This window comes from Etheostoma spectabile, chromosome 16, assembly GCF_008692095.1.
Source record: "Etheostoma spectabile isolate EspeVRDwgs_2016 chromosome 16, UIUC_Espe_1.0, whole genome shotgun sequence".
Lineage (NCBI taxonomy): Eukaryota > Metazoa > Chordata > Actinopteri > Perciformes > Percidae > Etheostoma > Etheostoma spectabile.
The window spans coordinates 10,800,326-10,819,419 of record NC_045748.1 but is presented as its reverse complement, the minus strand read 5'-3'; the positions used below and the strand labels follow the sequence as shown (position 1 = coordinate 10,819,419).

The 19,094-nt window shown below is 42.7% G+C and overlaps 1 protein-coding gene across 1 annotated transcript in view; it reads right to left on the bottom strand.

Annotated features, from left to right (window-relative positions):
- The window catches only part of LOC116704192 (synaptic vesicle glycoprotein 2C), a 34,178-nt gene extending 16,808 nt beyond the window's left edge, over positions 1-17,370 (bottom strand). Inside the window, exons 1-3 of the mRNA XM_032539466.1 lie at positions 16,575-17,370; positions 6,277-6,457; positions 2,810-2,961 (exon numbers count right to left, since the gene is read on the bottom strand). Of these exons, the coding sequence (XP_032395357.1) occupies positions 2,810-2,961; positions 6,277-6,457; positions 16,575-17,181 (940 nt within the window). The 5' untranslated portion in view covers positions 17,182-17,370. The remainder of the gene's footprint in view (positions 1-2,809; positions 2,962-6,276; positions 6,458-16,574) is intronic.
- Positions 17,371-19,094: the final 1,724 nt, after the last annotated feature.

Sequence of the window (19,094 nt, the reverse complement as noted above, 5' to 3'; positions counted from 1 at the left end):
GTCATAGACTCAGAGTCACAGACTCAGAGTTATAGACTCAAGGCGTTTCCTGTTGTCTCGGATTTAGCTTGGACTTGCTTGTATTTGGACTCAGACTTGTCTCGGACTCGGCCATTGGACTCGTCAAACATATTATCGTTGGTCTTGACCGAATCCAGCATTGTATGCTTTTTTTTTTTGAAAGCCACTTCCTCCCTCCAAACTAAACCATTGACGAAGCATACTTGTTCAGATAACATGTACTTGTTCAATTCAAAATCCATCTAGAACTGGCCTGGCATAGAGTTCTTGAAAAGGGTGGTTTTTTTTGGTCTCGGTCTTGGCTGTCTCTCATATGGACTTGGTCTTCCCTTGGACTCGGTCTTGACTCGATTGACAAAAGTGGACTTGACTACAGCCCTGAGTGTCTAATGGCCATGGTCTAAGTGCAAACTTTATTATCTTTGATCAACACAGTCCTAAAAAAAGGCAAACAAAGAAACCCTTCCTGCTCTGTCATCGTTTCTTTTGATACTTTTTCAGTCCCTTCCTCTTTGTTTTCTCTCGCCGCCTCCCTCTAGCCCTCTGCTGTATCCCTTCACCTTTCGATTATCTCCGACACAGGCCACATAAATCAAGCACGCTCTCCACCTCTCCTTCCCGCTTGTCCTAATCTCTTTCTCTGCTCCTCTTTCGTCGCCCGAGCCCCTCCCTACACACCAGATTGATTTCATGTTGCTCGTTTTGTTCTTATCCTCTGACACACACCTCCCTCTTCTCTTATCCTCCAGCTCTCCCTCGCTCTATGTTATGAGATTTGTTACATCAGCTAACCTTTCTATTATTTCCTCCTCGTACATTTAGTTTTACCTCCAACACTCCCTGAAATGAACAACAATAAAAACCCAACATAGTTCTGGCTGCACCTTCCTATTCGGTGTTGGCCTGCCACACCCCTGTTTGTCTTACATTGTGAGGAGATTTTAAAAGCCATCATGCGGCTGTTTACTGTGTAGGCTGAAATATGCTGTGTCACTTCTTTTCTGCCGCTGCGATTGCCAGAGCGTCCACCTACACTGCCACCTGCTTTGTGTTTGTGTTTGTGCAGACACCCCGGAGGGCCTTTCTAAATTAAGCCCCATGAATCGAGAATGCAACCTGCATGTTATCTATTGTGTTGCGATGTTCTATATGCATCACGCCGGCAGGGAGCATCATCAACAGGGGAAACATACCGTCGACTCAAACTTCATTGCCATCTCTATATTTGCGGTAATGTTTAAACTAGTGATGCGAGTGATGCCTGACAGTGGGAGACCTCTGCAGTGTGGAACCTGGGTCGCGGGGAGCTCAAAGTAGATGTACAGTACATGGAGTCATTTTGCTGTATTCAGACAGACGACATCCTCAACCCCTCTCCGCAGCAAGGCACTGCCGTGGCCAAATGCATGCAGGAGCACACTCATGGAAGATCGTTAAAGGTGCCCTGCCACACGTATTTCATTACTTTTCATTACTTTGTGGTAATGTCTGAAGTTCCACCATGGACTCTGTAACACTGCGTCATTGCTAGCAACAGACAGGGGGGGGGGTGTCCTGAACAAAACCGCTGAGTTTAAATAGTTTATCCAGCGTTTTTTTTTTGTTTTTTTTTTACACCCGCTTCTTTTGAAACTAATTTTGTCTTCTGGCTGTGGCAACACGGCGAGAATCAAAAACACACACCTTTGACTTCTGTGTGTGTGTGTGTGTGTGTGTGTGTGTGTGTGTGTTGTGTGTGTGTGTGTGTGTGTGTGTGTGTGTGTGTGTCGCGTTAGTTCACTGCAGCTTCCTGCTATGACGACCAGCCACGCTCACCTCACGCATGAGGCGGTACTAATCTGCAATGGAAAAAGGATGACGGGACATCGCGCCAAGTCGAGTCGAAGCGAGTCCGCATACCATTAATGGAAAAACGCCATAAATGTCAGAGGGCTGCAGGCACCACAAGCATTGGGGGGGGGGGGGGGGGCAGGGTGGTTATGGTGGCTTGCTCATGGTGGAGGTGATGGTGCCTAGCTCCTCCTGGGCACCTTACAGTATCCAGGAAGAACTAGGCACCACCACCACACTTTGGTCCATATGGGGACTTGAACCTGCAACCCTATGGTTCCCAACCAACTCCCTACAGACTGAGCTACTACCACCCCAACTGTTCCAGCTTCCTCATTTTAGCTGTTACAATTTGAATTGTATGTACTTTTTGAACTGTTATATTCTTCTGTTACAGTTTCATCCTTGTTTAAAGATGGATCTTTGACAGGGCAAGTTTAAAAGACATAACGGTACATATAAGAACAAAAAGCTATATATAAAAACTGTGTAAAAGGATTGACCGTACAAACATGTGCAAAATGCAAAAACAGTGCAAGAAGAAGTCTGAATGTAGCGGTTTGATGATGTCAACGTATGCCTGTTAAGTGTGGTGATGGCAGTGGGGATGGAGGGTTTTTATATACGTTTTTTCCCGTTTTGGTACTGTTGACCTGATGGCAGTAACTGAAAGGATTGATGGAGGGGGGTGGGTGGGATCCTATGCAGTTATAGTGGCTTTCCTGAGTACTTGACCGAATGTTGAGTTACTGTAAAGTTTTTTTTAAGTGATACATAAATGAAAATATTATTATTGACAACACCTGTCTCCAAGACTCCAAACTTTAGGAGCAGAAGAATATCACAGTAATAGCCAACGGATTCAAAAAAGTCAGTAATGACCCTAAGGCGCTATTTGGCCCTCACATCAGCGTGGCGTTATTATGACCGTGGGATGAGGTGGGGGGGTGCCACTCACCGTAGTGTGGGATGATGGCCCAGGCCATGGCTGAGGCGTAAATTCCTCCGATCATCCAGAACATGCACAGCCAGCTCAGATGCTCTCCTCTCTTCTCCCGAGCCAACACCTCCGCAAAGTACGAGAACACAATCGGTACTGCTCCACCAATCCTGCAAATATGGTGCGCTGTGATTAGTTATGTGTGCTTCAGGCGCCAACAGTTACTGTAATTATATTACAGCACTGTGTGTGAATCATTTAAGTTTGTGGTTCTTCATTTGTCACTTTGGAAAAATGAGCAAGTGAAACTAATCATCACAACGCATCATCAGACAACGTATGACTACGCAGTTAGCCTTTCAACATCTTAGATTTAAACTCTTTTTGCTAATTAAGAAAAAGAGCATTTTGACAGCCAGCTTGTCTCTGCTTTCAACTTCTTGTTATTTTTGTTGAGAATAAGAATGGCACGGTGTGTAAAGTCATATCCTCAGAAGAAGTCAAATCACATCCCAAGAATGACTCCTAAATGAAACAAAGTATTTTGGTTTATTTTGAAATCCTATCAGGTAGCAGCTATAGTGTCCACTTCAGCTTGAAGGCATATTTCTGATATTTGAAAGTGTGGCTATAAAGAGAGCAGAAGTCCCGCCCTTTCCATATACTCTCCATGAAAAACTTTCTTCAAGAAAAACAATGAACGGTGGTCAGTGGCAAAAGACTAATCTACTTTCTGGTCCTGATCGACTTGTGCCTTGGATTACACGTTTTCTTAAATAAAAAATTTATCAAAAGAACATCAAGAATGTCAAGAAGCACTACAAGTCTAAGTCTGACGTCAACACATTTTCCCTCCACTCCCTTTGAGTGGCTGCAGCTCTCGACATGACCCGATTTATTATGGTTTTCCCCTCTTTTGATGCTTCTGCCTTTGTCTTGGAGGGAGACGGTAAAGCGCTCATTTTTAAGACCAACGCAGTTTTTAATTTTCCATCCAGTGCCCACGTTGTTTGAATAGCATATGCACCATTCATTCTTATTTTAACAACAAATTTAAAAAAATGCGCCTTGGCTCATGCACAGCCCGCGCACACTAAGATTGTTACACACACACACACACACACACACACACACACACACACACACGCGGAAGTGCAGCGGCACACAAACATGCAAAAGATTACAAAAAAACATATGATCCACCATCATAATAGCAATGTGCCAAAGTACAAACGCGCCTGGCTTTTAAAGGAAATGGGAGAGGATGCTCTAATTGGTTTATTGCATGTTTCTCCCAAAACACTCCTATGAATTAATGAAGACACTAATTACAACTCTTTTGAGCCATGCGCCTGGCACGGACCCTTTTTTTCGCCGTCAAACTAACAAAAGTGGATTTGGACACGCCCTAAACCAACCTGTGCCAGACGCTTCACTCTGTGCGTTTAGGTCGTTAAAACAGGGCCCTATGAGTCTAGTTGTAGTCACTGTGCGTCTTTTTGTGCTGGATTTACATCTAGTTATTGGCGTTGTGCACTAATGCGTCAAAGCTTTGATCGTTGCCATGGTAATCACATCCTTGCATTTGCATCCTCTTATTTTTATAGTAGACGTTTTACTTTTCTATGTGGTCGTCTTGTGGCTCTGTAGTCATTTTGTGTAGTTGTAGTTTTTTTTTTAATTTGTAAGCAGCTCAGGGTCAGGGCCCCGAACCCCCCCGGCCTGTTCAGTAATCATCCAGGATCATAAGAATGCCTTGTCTGACTTTAAGTTAAATTTTGGTCTTATTAATTAAAAACCTCATATTATGCTTATTTTCAGGTTCATAAGTATATGTAGAGGATGGAACAAAATAGGTTTACATGGTTTCATTTTCAAAAAACACTATATTGTTGTTGTACTGCACTATGTGCGTTGAGTTCTGTGTTTTAACTACAGAGGGAGGCATCACACTCAGGAGTCGCACATGCGTACCTAAGTAAGGACTACTAGCCAGTCAGAAGCAGAGTAACACGGGCCCTGACAAGCAAGCTAGTGTGATCCAAAACAAACTCGCTTGAGCCGGTAACCATGGCTACGGCTCAGCTGTATATGTTCTAACCTTCTGATCCCAAAATACAGGCGGAACAACCCAAGGGTTCATCCGTGAAGAGAACACCTTTGCAAAATGCCAGACGCCATCGAATGTGAACATTTGCCCACTCAAGTCAGTTACGATGATGAAATGCAGTGAGGTAGAGAGAGAGAGAGAGAGAGAGAGAGAGAGAGAGAGAGAGAGATGAACCCTAACCATGACACTGGATACATTTTAGAGTGCCCTTCTATTGTGGCACACTTGTGCACTAATCCTGCTGTCTAATCAGCATCTTGCTATGCCACACGTGTGAGGTGGATGGATTATCACGGCAAAGGAGAAGTGCTCATTAACAGATTTGTGTTCAGTGTACGTACACAAAAAAGGTACATAGCACAATATGAACAGCTGACTTCTTACCCACAGTGTCAGGTCCAACTCTGGTCAATAACCCAGTAACACTGTCTCTACAGCACCGGTTTACTGGTTCCACTTATTATCCCACTTATTTAGTATTATTCATCATTCCCATTGTCACATCTCACTTATCATTTTTTATTTATTCATCATTCTCATTTCCTATTTCAGAACTGTTCATATGTTAATACTGTTCATACTGTTCATACTGTGATATAAAAACATAATACTATTTATCCCAATATCATTGCACTATGCTCCACATTTAAATAATTTTATTGATCTCTTCATTGCACTCATACCTCTATATTGTTTCTGTTTAGAGTATGTATATATTGGGTATATATCAGTGTGTATATTTTTGTTTTGGTTGTTTTGTATGTGTAAGCACAGTGTGAGTAACGATGCTCCAAAGAAAAAATCCTCGTATGTGTCCTCATACCTGGCGAATGAAGCTGATTCTGATTCTGATTCTGGAAAAAGCCAAAATGCAATATATGAGCACTTTAACGTAATCTGAGGTTGATTATAGACCATTGGTCCAACTAAAGTGTAATGGCTCAATCGATGTCCAATAAATAAGTTTGTTTCATATTATTTGGCTTGCTCAGTAAATTGACACTTGATACGGAGGTGACTTTTATAAGTCCTATATGACGCGTGCCGTCAGATCACTGTGATGGGAGGGCGTGTCCTTTATCAGAGCAGACCACCCCAACGCTGAAACGCACAGATGTTAATTTACTGTACTCGGCCCGTTTCTCCAAACGCTTTAGTTTTGCTTTGTTCCACACACAAACACAAAACACACTCAGGGGATGAAGATGGGCCGGTGCCAGGCTGCGAGAACAACCTCTTGTCAAGTGCTTTGACTTTGGAGGAACGGAGAGATCAGGCAGGAGAGGGAGAAGCCCTCAGAGAGGTTTTGAGTCTCTGGCACACACATTGAGGACTTCTAAAAGTGGGGGGAAATATTCAAGAGAATAGAACTCACCCAAAGCCAGACACCATGCGGCAGACGAGGAACATGCTGTAGCCTTGGACAAAGGAGGAGAGGAAGGCGAAGAAGCCATTGACAGACATGGAAATAAGCAGGCACTGTTTACGGCCCAGCTTGTCTGACAGGCCGCCCCAAAAGAAGGCCCCAAACATCATCCCCAGATACACAATGCTACCTGGAAACAGGGAGAGACAGAGTGGAACTGTTAGTGAATAAAACACATATTATACTTTAGAGGAGGGGAGACAGTTTGCACGCGCACATTCCCCTGACACACATCGTGTAGCATTTAACGTAAAACAAATGTCAGACAAAGAATGATTTTTTTGCGGCAAGTACATATAGCAATATTTTAGATTAGCGGGACATTTGACAGTTTGCAGTGCTCTCTGGTGGACAAATGATCTGATATTGGTCATAATGAAAATTAAGACCAATAGGATTTATCTTTGATTAGCTACAATCGATGTGCTAGGCCGATAAATTGGTCTGGATCTACCGTATTAACTGTATGTACTTACTTACTGTATATAAACAAGTAGTTGAAAGAAAAGATGCTACAACGCTGCAAAGAGATGAAGGGACCTGTCGAGTTAGATGATAGTAATCAGTGGGTATGTCTCCACAAGCTACGGTAAGTTTTAGCTTTAACTTTCCTCTCATCATCAAACGGTTGTTTCAGTGCTGATGCTGAGGGTCGTTGTTGAAGTGCCAGTTTTCCGCTAAACATTGACATTTCTACACAATAAAGCTAATGTAGCATAGCTGTAGCAATTTAAGCCAGTATATAAAAAGCTACATGTCCATTACACATTAATGAAAGGCACGTTAGATTGGTCTGACACCTGGTGACATTAGTGGTCCAGAAGAGCATTAGACACACACATGCACATACACACAAACACACACACACATACATATAGCGTATAGAGTGGTACACACATACGCACACAGCTGCTAAACATCAGCTTAAGCATTAGGGGCATCCGTCCCACTATAGATATTAGAAAGAGATACTAGAAATTGGTTATTTCCCAGCCATCGACAATACACAGAGGTCACATGAAATGCATCAATAGCAGATCTGGAATCAATTTGTTGAGCTCAACAACACTGTAGATCTACTCTATACTCTTGGTTTTTCTGGCCTGAAGGTAGAGTTTTCCATTTTCTAACAGCAAGCATTGCGGAACCACATTTTATGATCCAACCACAGTGTAAAAGGATCCAGTTACAACAGCTGCTCGATACGCACAAGCAATAACATGCTTCATTTTGCATGGGAGCTGGGTTTGCATTTCATTTATCTATTGACTGGTATCTCATATGTTAATTCAATATGTTTTTAGTAGCCGCTGTCTATAAAACTAGCATTGCTCACATTATAATGAAGATTTGACTCCCTGAAAGTGACTGTAGGGGAAAAAGAGCAGTAGTTGAACTGGAAGCCAGGCATCCATTTCTTCCCGCTGTTTTTTTCCCGCAAGAAGTCAGGGTTCTTTTCTTTTCCTGTTCCCGGCAATGTGCGGCATAAAGGACGGGCTGGTGGAGAAGGGTAGGAGTTGTCAGGCCAGTAAAAAAAAAAAAATCCATTTTACTCTCTACGTGCTAATAAAAATGCTAATGCGTTTGGAGGAGGAGATGCGATAGCTTGACGAGGCAGCACCAGAACGAACGCAGACAGAGGAAAGGGAGCCTTTTCTTTTTTTCATCCTGGGTGTTTGTGGTGATGGGACAGATACGCTGAGAGTAGGTCTTATCAAGCTGCGCAGACACGATGCTGAGAGCTAGTGATTTATTACAGGTGACAACCACTGGATCTATCTATGCACAGCTGCTGCAGAGGAGGCTCTCCTATAGGCGGCAGGATGTACAGAGCAAGCTACGCTAGCGCTAGCTTAGAAATATCAAAGTGAATATCAAAGCGGCCGCATTCTGCACAAGCTGGTGACATCTTTTGATTGGTGTAGAGACACACAAACAAGGCATCTGAACGCATGTACTGGAGAAGTTGTTATCTGCTAAAACCTGCTCATTTGTTTTATGGCTCCCCTAATGCTGGGTCTGCATGTGTGATAAAGGGGGAGGGTGATGGGGCATCTGAGACGCATTGGGAACCTTTCTGTGGTTGGAGTTCAAACTCAGGTCAGCTCGTAAAGCCGCCACAGGCCTCTAGATTGCAGGGCTATTATGTAAATGAGAGAGGGTCAGTTAAAGTAGTTGAGCACAGGGACAATAGCTGTGTTTAACTGGCTGACCCGGCGCAGGTAACACCTTAAAAACTGAATATCTTATGCCCCATCACCGGAGCTAAAAACACAGGGTTTGACCCCAGCATCTTTATTTAAAAGCTCCCACAGAGGGATGTCCCTCGCGCCGTGTCTCCCTCAGTGTCTACACAGGATGTGCTCAGTCACGGTACTTTGTTGTCACCCACGTTTTAAAAGCTCTTAGGGCCCAACACATAATCACTGCATTTATGTGAGTAAGACAAAAGAAAATAGACTTTATTAAGCCTCAAAAGATGCTGAGAGTCTTTGCAATGCGCGTACAGTGAAGTGGAAAGTGAGTCAGGAGAAGTCAGGGAACCAACAACGTTATAAGGATATATCCTCTAGGAGACATGAATATCTTTAACAAATGTTGTGTCATTCCGTCTGGTATTTTTTCTTGAGATATTTCACAGGATAAGTGAAAACTTTGCTCTACTCTGCTCGGGGCATTAGAGTAGACAACTCAGAGGGTCAAAGTTAGTAGGGTACATCTTCAGGAGACCATGAGTGTCTGCACAAAATGTCTGCATTGCACTTGTAGTGGAGACATTGGTCCGGTATCTGGCATGCTGGATGTTAAATTTGGTTAGGCTTTAGGCTCTCTGCTGCAGACTATTTTTTCAGTAAAAAGTAGTTGAAAAGAAAGCTGTTATATGTACTCTAGGTAACAAACATGAATATAGCGGCAAACTATACAACAATATTTTCTATGTGAAGAGTGGAGTAATAATGTCCTGAGCAGAGAATGAAGTCACACTACTGTTCTTTGTTTAGCCAGCCCGCGCGTGTACACGTTGCTGCATGCGTCCGAGAAAAAAACATCGTATTTGACGTATTGGGGAATGGATGGTGAGAGCCGTGTGCAGGCAATCCCAGACCTCTGTTTCTTTTTGTACTACAAGTACAGCTCCATTTAAATGCTTTATGTGAGCATCACAAATTAAATTCCATACACAGCCATCGAATCAGAATTGCTGCAGAAATCTCTGGGCAATTAAAACCACAACCATCTGTATATACTGTACATACTCAAGGTTAGTATGAAAATAGGATTTTTTTTTCTTTAAACACATGTAGTAAAAACACCGTCATCCTTAAGAATTCTCAGTAAAGTTGAAGTGAGCCGATCTGGACCGCAGGGCTAATCTTTTTCTATTTAAGCAGGAGCTTGCAGCAGACGGTGTCTCTGCTCTTTTTAACAGTACACGGTGCAGCTTCCCACTGCATCCACAAGGATTACTTCAGCTAACTCTCAAGTTGTCTCCAGCACGCATGCAGCTGTAGTAATTAGCTCTTATGTGCAAGTGTAATTCTCCCTTGACGCCTCTCGGCTCTGTTTTTGTTTTTTTCTTTTCTCCACACCGCCGTGCAGCGTCCAGGCATGGATGACAGGAGACAGACAGCAGTCGGGAAAATCGAGCGCTCATTTCCTCAGTGGGGTACATTTAGGATATTATGTAAAGAGCTTTGGGTTTTTAACAGATGAGGGGATTCCCAGAGGGCCGAGTGTGAGTGACAGGTTGGTTACAGCGGGGAATGAGAGCCGAAAAGGGGGAGGCAGTGGGGGAGGGAGAGTAGACCCCCGGGAGAACAACACATGCCTTGGGTTTTAATTACATCCAACACCTGCTGATTTGTTTTTGTAAAAGGTGGACTTCACTCAAAATACTTCTGTCTGAACAACTTATAACACCTGCCCCTGATCCACAGTCACACACGTTGGGACCACACAGAGCTCCAGCCACGATCAATGCAATCCACTATCAGAGGCAAAATGGTTTGTTGTCCACACCAATCAGATCAGGAGTTGTATTATTGGCCGCAGAATGAAGACTGGAAACAATCCCTCCTTTCTTGAGACCATTTAGAGACAAATTACACAGTTTTGGGGAATTCAATGAAGAGAATAGAAATCATCTTGTTTCACAGTAAACTGGAGGAGAGAGTGTTTTCTTTTTGTTTTAAATGTTATCAAATCGACAGTAGCTGACACAGCCAGAATTATTAAAACTCTTTAAAGTGGAAGGTGTTTTTAAAGCTTTAGTGCAGAACTTTTCTGTGACATTCAAGCCAAATGAGTTGCTTCAACGCTAGTTACGACTATCAGCTCCGCACAACTCTCTCTGTGTCTCTCAGTACGGCTATGTTCACAAGATTGTGTTGTATCGATTTTTGCGCATAGAAGCTCGAGTGAAGATAATTAACTCTTCTGAAGGGTCCATCATGTTTTTTTTTTTATCCTCCTCGGCTGTGTAGCAACTGCGTTGGGGTAGGGTGGGGGTATGGTGCGCAATCACTGAAGGCTTGTATCATGTGGATGGGCCGACAATTTTGTTGTCATTACTTCCTCGTGGGGCAAACAGAATCTACACACTGTAGCTTTAAGAAGAAGAACAATGCAATCTTTTATCGTAATAAAAAAGTCTGTGTTCCTGTGTTACTACATTTGGGTCACCAAACAGGGATATGTAACAAAAGATGTCTCCTGGAATTCAGCTAAACTTTAATTTGTCTGAAAAAAGAACAAATAAATATTTTTTTTTTAAATTTGACTGAAAGAGACAATTGTATATTATTCCTGAGACTATTAATTGAACAGCATTTGGAATTGTCACACCTCTAACGTATTGAATGGAGTACTCTAACGGAATCGGTATCACTTTAAGGGGGCTGGTAACGTTGTTTTTTAAACTCAGCGCAGCACAAAACCCGCCCGAGTTGTAACATTCAAGTTGCTTTCATGGTGCATTAATGCAACATTTCCTTTCATGGTGCATTCATGCAACATTTCCATTTAAGCAATTTCTCAACTTCTCAACTCTTGTGTATATGATGTAATGCACACGTGTCAAACTGTGTCTTTTTTGGCACTTTCTTCAATGATGGCTAAAAACATTTTTGCTGACTTTTTTTTTTAATAACTTTATGTTGACCAAACTGAGTGAGAAGACTATATGAGACATGCAATAATACAGTAAAAGAGATTTAACTTTGTTGGGTTAAAGGTGCTCTAAGCGATGTCAGTCTGTCAGTTTTAGGCTACAACATTTGTTGTCATATACAGCAAATATCTCCTCACGATCCGTGAGCTGTCTGACCCCAGAACACTACAAACCCTACATGTCTGGCCCCTGATGGGATTCTCATTTTCCAGTGTGGCCCTTAGTGATATGGAGTTTGACACCCTGATGTAATGTGTTAGAGTGGTTCTTGTGTTTCAGTGAAGCAACCTGAGTCTGCCAAGCCCAGTTTAACACACTTGTCAGAAAAGCAATCAAAAAGTTATCATTATCAAAATGTACAGTGATGAGTTCCGTTACTTTGAAGTTTTTCAAATAGTTACATTACTTAAAGCGTTATAACAACTAATCTGTAACATATTAGATTTTAAAAGTGACCTTTCAAACGCTCATCATACTGACAGACGTTACAGGATTAACGCTGCTCCTTTTCAAGCCACAGACACTTTTTGCTACTCCACGCTACAAGAAACACAACAACTCAATCCCGTTTTACAGTAAATCCATAGCGAATTGTTCCTGTGCCCGGACACTGAATGAACATTGTAGATCCTCTGGAGGTGCTTTGTTGTGAAGAGAGACACACAGAGGTCAGGGAATGAAAATCAGTTGACCTCAGACTCCAACAGAGAATTTTTATCACAACTTCCCCAGTCATTTGTGTTTTGTGTTTGCACATGTAAAATGACGGAAACACACAAAGCAAGAAAAAAAAAAAAAAGATTGCTCCTTACTCCTCAAAGTCTTCCCTCTGTGCTACACCTGCAGCACAGCTTCATCCTTTCAAAACGCTAACTGTGGTGCAGGAAAACACCAGCAGACAAATTAAAAGCTATACGTGGGGGAAGGTATAAGAGATGGGAGGGCATTGATAGGAAGTGCATGAAAGCAGTGCTCTCCCTCTCTTTCTCTGGGGAGGTACGTGAGCCAGTCTACCATGGCTAAACTGCAGTGAAGCACAATGCTGCAGAGATCAACTCCAGCCCCTATCTTCAGATCGCAGGCACGGCTAGGAGACGGAGAGAGTGTAAGAGAGGGATTACAGCAGGAGGGTGACAGACGAGAGCAGGGGGAGAGTAAAACCTGGAACATCCCACATCTGGAGAGCATCACACCTTTTGTATGATATCAAAAGGGAAAGCCATTTTCAGCAAAAGGCAACATATTTGGAGTAGATTATAGGAAGAAATGCTACCGATGCATGCTAATGAAGGAATGAATGGTTTATTTGGGAGGGGGGGACATGGAGAAAAATGATGTCTGGTAAAAATATAAATGTTGCAGCATTTTAGTTCCTTGTATAAAAGGTTGAGTAGGGAACCCTGGGAGATATTTGTCCTTGTTATTTTGTTTCATTTGTGACACTTTATTTTAAAGAAATCCTAAATTAACCAGTGAATCGTGGTAGTAATCGGCAATATGCTGCTGAAAAAACGGTGATTAGCTACCAAAAAAAATAGTAACACTGGATTTAAATATTTTTTTAATATGGTCATTAAAAAGAAATAAGAAAAAACTACAAAGTCTAATACTGGTGATCATTAGAGATGTTCAGGGTGGCATTTGGAATATTAGATGAATCTATTAAAAACTGTTTTTTTGTGCCTATTATTAAAAGGTACATTTATATTTCCTGTTTGCTCTTTTTTTGTAAATGATGTCTGTTGCATTATTAAATATCCTCTTATACCACCCCCCCCCCCCCCCCCCCCCCCCCCCCCCCCCCCCCCTTCCCACACACTTTCAAAAACTCCCCGGCCGTCGTCCTGACGTAACACTCCACTCGCACACTGCTGAAAAACAACTTTCTGCCAAATCAATATCTATTTCTGTCTAAGTTGTTGATGCAACACACAGAAGAGCCATCAGTGCTGCTGCAGCTGGTTGTGTTCCTGTGCACATGTACTGCACTTCAATTATTTGCAGTAAGGAACCATTTAATGTGAATCCGTTCTAATCGTAATTTAAGTTTAATGCTCAAGCATTAGATCATACTGTGTAATTTGATCTGAAGATTGGGCTGTAACCAGATTTGCCTGTGCTGGATCATATCTGTATCATTTTCTCTATTTTATTATTTCTCCCATGATTCTTTTACCAGCCAGAGAGAAACAAAAAACACCAATCAATTTACTACTACATACTTTGAAATGTATTCCTCACAAGTAAATGTATCCACATCTTTTATTTATATGGTGTGTGTGTGTGTGTGTGTGTGTGTGTATGTGTGTGTGTGTGTGTGTGTGTGTGTGAGAGAGAGTAAGTTGGTAAAATGACTCATTCTTTCTCTGCTCTCCATCTTGTCTCCCACTGAGAGATGAGTCACAACAAGGGTGAAATCTGGGTGAATAATAAACTATTCTTCTCCAAAAAAAAAAAAAACGAGGTAGGCATTCTCTGTTACAATCATACTGTGAAAATACAAAAACAAATATGTCTTCTTTTGATCTTTCTATAGGAAAGATAATTGACTACTGCTTTGATATAACATGAAGCCTGGACACAAAAATAGATACAGGAAACTCCCCGGTGCTGTGCAGACATACTTCTGATATTACTGAGACAAGTAATGGAGCCAAATCGCATACAGACACATTAGTGGCACAACTTTTCCCGAGTGTGGGAGCTCTACAGTATAACACACCTCCTACTCATACCCAAATACCTGGTGCCATGACAACTCACTGGCAAGCTCCTAAAGCAACGAGATTAGAGTTGCAAATGTCACCCACCACTACTCTCAATGCGCAGCCCTGCAAGCCATAAACAGCACACATCATTAGCAGGTTGCTAGCAGGAAAACTGATTTCATCAATGTTCAAATATTCCTACCATTCTTTAATTTCATGTAATTTACTTTCATCCGACTAGCAGAATCCATCTCCATGCCCGCAAAGTTGACTTTCAGCTGGCTTCTGGCAGGGCCAGATGAACTTCAGCTGGCTCACTATGCATCAAATTTAAGTTTTCTTTCTGTCACTCAGCAGTAACATCAACAGTCAGGCAGTCGACCGTGGCTGTTGTTGGATCCGCATCTAAATCTCACACAGTTCATTTACAGATTCAGCTTTAAGCTTTCACTCAGTAAATATCAATATGCATGCTGACCAGCTTCCCTCTTCCATCAATGTTTCCATTCATTCAATCACTGATTTCGATCACGTTGTGTTTGGTTGTCACTTTGAGTATTCTGTTACCCATTTAAGAGGCATCTTTCACTGTAAATGTGAGGCTTTCAGGTCAGATGCGCCTGAACACTCAACAACATTAAATATGTATGACTAAATAAGCAACAATCAGAGATTCTTAAGAGTTTTTATTCTGCTAATACGCTTCATCGGGAGTGGAAGGGTGTGGTTTGTTCAGAATGTATTGACACAACAAACAGCCCCACAGCTGTTCTAGTTAGCTTCATCTGCACGCTATTTTAAGACCAACGTAGCTGTTAATTTTCCATTCTGCGCCCACGTTGTTTAAACAGCAAATGCACCTGCACCCATCTTTGCGCCCATGGGCGTGCTCGTCTTACAGGGAGATTTGTTCAGGTGCATCCTTGGCGTATCTTGCAGCAGCAGATAGTGATCGTGCCATTGACCAACAAAAACCTGGTCCAAAGTCAGTAACGCAGCATTTCATTGTTATTTTAACGGTGCATTTTTGCCTAGGCTTATGCACAGTGTGTGCACACTATGCTTGTTAAAAAATAAAAATACTAAGATGCAAGTCCACCCTAATAACAGCAATGCACCAAGGTACAAACACACCTGGCTTTTAAAGGGAATGGGAGATGACACTTTGTTTGGTTTATTGCATATTACGTCCAAAAACACACCGATGAATAATGAAGACACTAAGTACAACTCTTTTGAGCCATGCGCCTGGCACGGACCCTTTCATCCACCTTCAAACTAGTTAAAAGTGGATTTGGACACGCTCAGATTGTTAAAATAGGGCCCTATGTGTAAATTAGCTTAATATGCTAAACTAAGGTGGTGAACCCTAACCTGCTTAACATCACAATGTTGTTATTGTGAGCATTTTAGCATGCAGATTTATCTTGAAGCATCATGCATTGTCTCACAAATTCCACCCAATGTCCCTCATTCGGCCCGAATGTCCGTTACCTTCCGCTTTCTTTGTGTTGGCGTTCTAAACTCCGATAGATTTCTGAGGACTATGGTTAACTGCTCCTCAGATCTCTGCAGGGTAAATCCCGACAGCTAGCTAGACTATCTGTCCAATCAGATTTCTGTTGCTTGACAAACAACTTTTAAACTAACACGGCCCACCAAAAGAAGTTCCTTGCAGAGGCTATTTTGCAGAACCACCGTTGCTCCATCCGCTGCTTAGCACCAATAAACCAAAGCTCATTTTTCTGCCATCCCAGACGGCTGTTTGTACTAGCCAGATCCTCCTCTGCAGTGCTGTGGAGGAGGGTCTAGCAATGCAAAACACTACAAGTATACTTCTACATCACTGCAACTAGTGAAGCTTCGTGAACCAGTGTCTTTATTTTCTGATCCCACTAGATGGCGCTCTCTGTTCAACAAAGGGTTGAGAATACACTGAATTGCAATGCTTTAGGCCTTTCTCTTAAAACCAAGAGCGCCATCTTGTGGCCTCAGAAAACAAAGACACTGGTTCACAAGGCTTCATTTGGCCATCACTAGTTGCAGTGATGTAGAAGTATACTCCAGGGTGTGCCAGTGCACCATGACATCACTGTTCCATGGGTTTAAAGTGTCACTACTTGTAGTGTTTTGCATTGCCAGACCTTCCTCCACAGCACTGCAGAGGAGGATCTAGCTAGCTTCATTTGACCATCACTAACTGCAGCCTAGATAGAGAAAAATCAAGATTTTCAAAAGGTGTTAAATTGCTCTTTGGGCTGCAATTTCCTGTCTGATGGCTGAAGGGGTCACTACCAACAGGTGAGACATGTACTGTATCTTTGTACAAATTTAAACAACTCAGAAAAGGGTGAAATGCACATGCTCACCAAGCCACCCGGCACCAGAGTTGGGGACACACATGTCTGTCTCGGCGCTGGGTAGGACGAAGCCCACTACGAACACCTCCACGCCGTCTGACATGAGCGCCAGCCCGAGTACGAAGAACAGCTGCCACTGGAATCTCCCGTGGCCACACTCTTGCATGATCAGCTCGTACTGCTGGGCGAGCTCCTCCTCGTCGGCCAGTCTCTCGTTTTCCAGCTCCTTGCGGCTCTTTAGGCTGTCAGAAACCGGCTGGCCCAGAGCCACCTGCCCGTCCCGCTGCTTCCCATCGCTGTGGGCAGGCACGCCTTGGTACTCTCCCTCGTAGATCTCGTCTTCGTCGTCGTGGCCCTCCGTGGCGTCGCTGGAGGCCCCGTCCTCGTCGTTGCCTGCGTTGTCGGCGTAGTGACCGTCTTGCTGATCGTAAGTATTGTAGTTGTTGTCTTCTTCGTCCTCGTTCTGGAAGCGGTTATAGCTGCGACGAGTGGAGTATTCATCTGATGCACGATCAACAGCTTTGCTTAAATTTTTGGAAGTTTGCCTCTTGGCTTCTTTAGCAATGTCCTTGGCACCTTTAGCCAAGGAAGTCCTGCCGTTTTGCGTTTCATCCATAATGGCACAAAGAAATTTGGCACTAAAAGTATTTTAGTTCAAATCTATTTAGCCTGAGATTTAGTCCACCAGATGCTACAAATGTAAGGTGACTATTCTTTCTTTTCTTTTATTCCCAGACAGAGCAGAATTTAAGGCAGTTTATTAGTGCTGAAAAAGCCAGTTAGCTGCCAAGAGACTAATGATTAAGTGATGATGTCTAATTCCTTCGAATGGGAGAAGCCAGACACTGCTGAAATGGAGAAAGTTGATCTCAAATTGGAAAGATCCTTGGCCCTGTCAGAGTTCAGCAGAAGAGACCACCAGTCTGTGGGGACAGAAAGAGAAAAGCAAGTTTAGCATGATTAAAAGCTGTCTGTAACAAATACTTGACTGCAGTATTTCTTCAAAAGAACTTCAAAAGAGCATTTTACACAGAGACAGCCAAACTGAAGCTGATGCAAAGTGCAGTCTACACACAAAGCAAAAATACATTAAGAAGAGAATTCGGAATTAGAAGGATTCATTGGTGTATAATGTTATTTTAATTGCATTGTGAAAAGAAAAGTTTGTTTCCTATGAGAACCACAACTGTTTGCATCATATCCAACAAAAGGTAACTTCACGATTTCTGCTCCGTTTTGATGCAAACCAATCGTCAAAAACAAGTGCAGATGAAATATTACAGACAGCTGAATGAATGGCCAACAAAAGCAGTGTGTCTGTGGCTCATGCCTCACTCATACAGAACGTTCACAGTCAAACAAGTTGTGAGCGCAGGAAGCTCGCAGCATCAGCGACCCTCACGGTCTGACCAAAGGCTTGTGATCCTGGTCCTTAATTCACAAACCCTTTTTACAATCAGACCCCATTCTGAACAAGATTCCCACAAACCTGAAATACAAAAGTCCACCACAGTATTTTAACGTGTTTCTTTTTAAACTTTCAATTAGAGATCAAAAATTCTAAAAGTAAGAGAGTGGGAAATGTAGCTGAGCGTGAATTCTCATAAGATTTCAATAACTTTATCACTTATCTCCCACACTGATCAGCTGTTTTGTGGCGCTACTTTCAGTTCAACCAATCAGAATCGGCCATGGGACATCCCTGTTCCTCTCCTCGGCGGCTGTTAGTTGTCATTTAAGGAAGAGCGCGGCCCTCCTCCTCCTCTTCTTCTTCTTCTTCCAGTCATCTTCGTTCAAGGCACCCTGGGTTTTCTTCTGGCTGTCCGATCCACCGGTTCCTTTGTTCCCGTCTTCATGCTCCTTCACCTCACCACCAGTGTCCAGACTCCATCGGGGGATATGTCTGCAGTTCCCTAAGCCTTAAAAACATATTTTATACGATGGAGTCTAAACTCTATAGACTTTGTACATTTCATATTGTTCACGTTTTGCATATCTTCAACAAAGTCTCTCCTAATTGAAATATGCTTATTGGCAACTTGCAAAGAGTCAGATAAGAGAATTCCTACTCTCATGTGTGTGCTGCTTTAATCAATATTTGTATACAACCAGTGGTTCACAAAACTCTTTGTGAAAGGGGTCGCTCGTAATGACTCTGCAATTCCCGTCAGCTCCGATGCAGCTCCGGAGCAACACAGAGAGGTTTGTATTCGATGTGGTATGATACCAGGATTTGTTTTTTTATTCAATGCACATTTGGGTTGAGTCCAAGAACCGAATTAAGTTGATTTAGATAAAAATCATTCACATCCGGCATCTTTTATTCATTTGTATTAAGCATTCAGAAAATGTTACATTCTTGGAAATGTGGCTTTTGAGATCATGTGTTCTGTCAGAGCTTATTAATGTCTGTGTTTCTAAGCTGGGACTACATGTCGGCCTGTGTGACTGACTCCCCTCAGGGCTCCCTCCACTGTGGCACGGCCTCTCAGAGGACCTGTCAACACATCAGGACGGAAACGTCTGTCT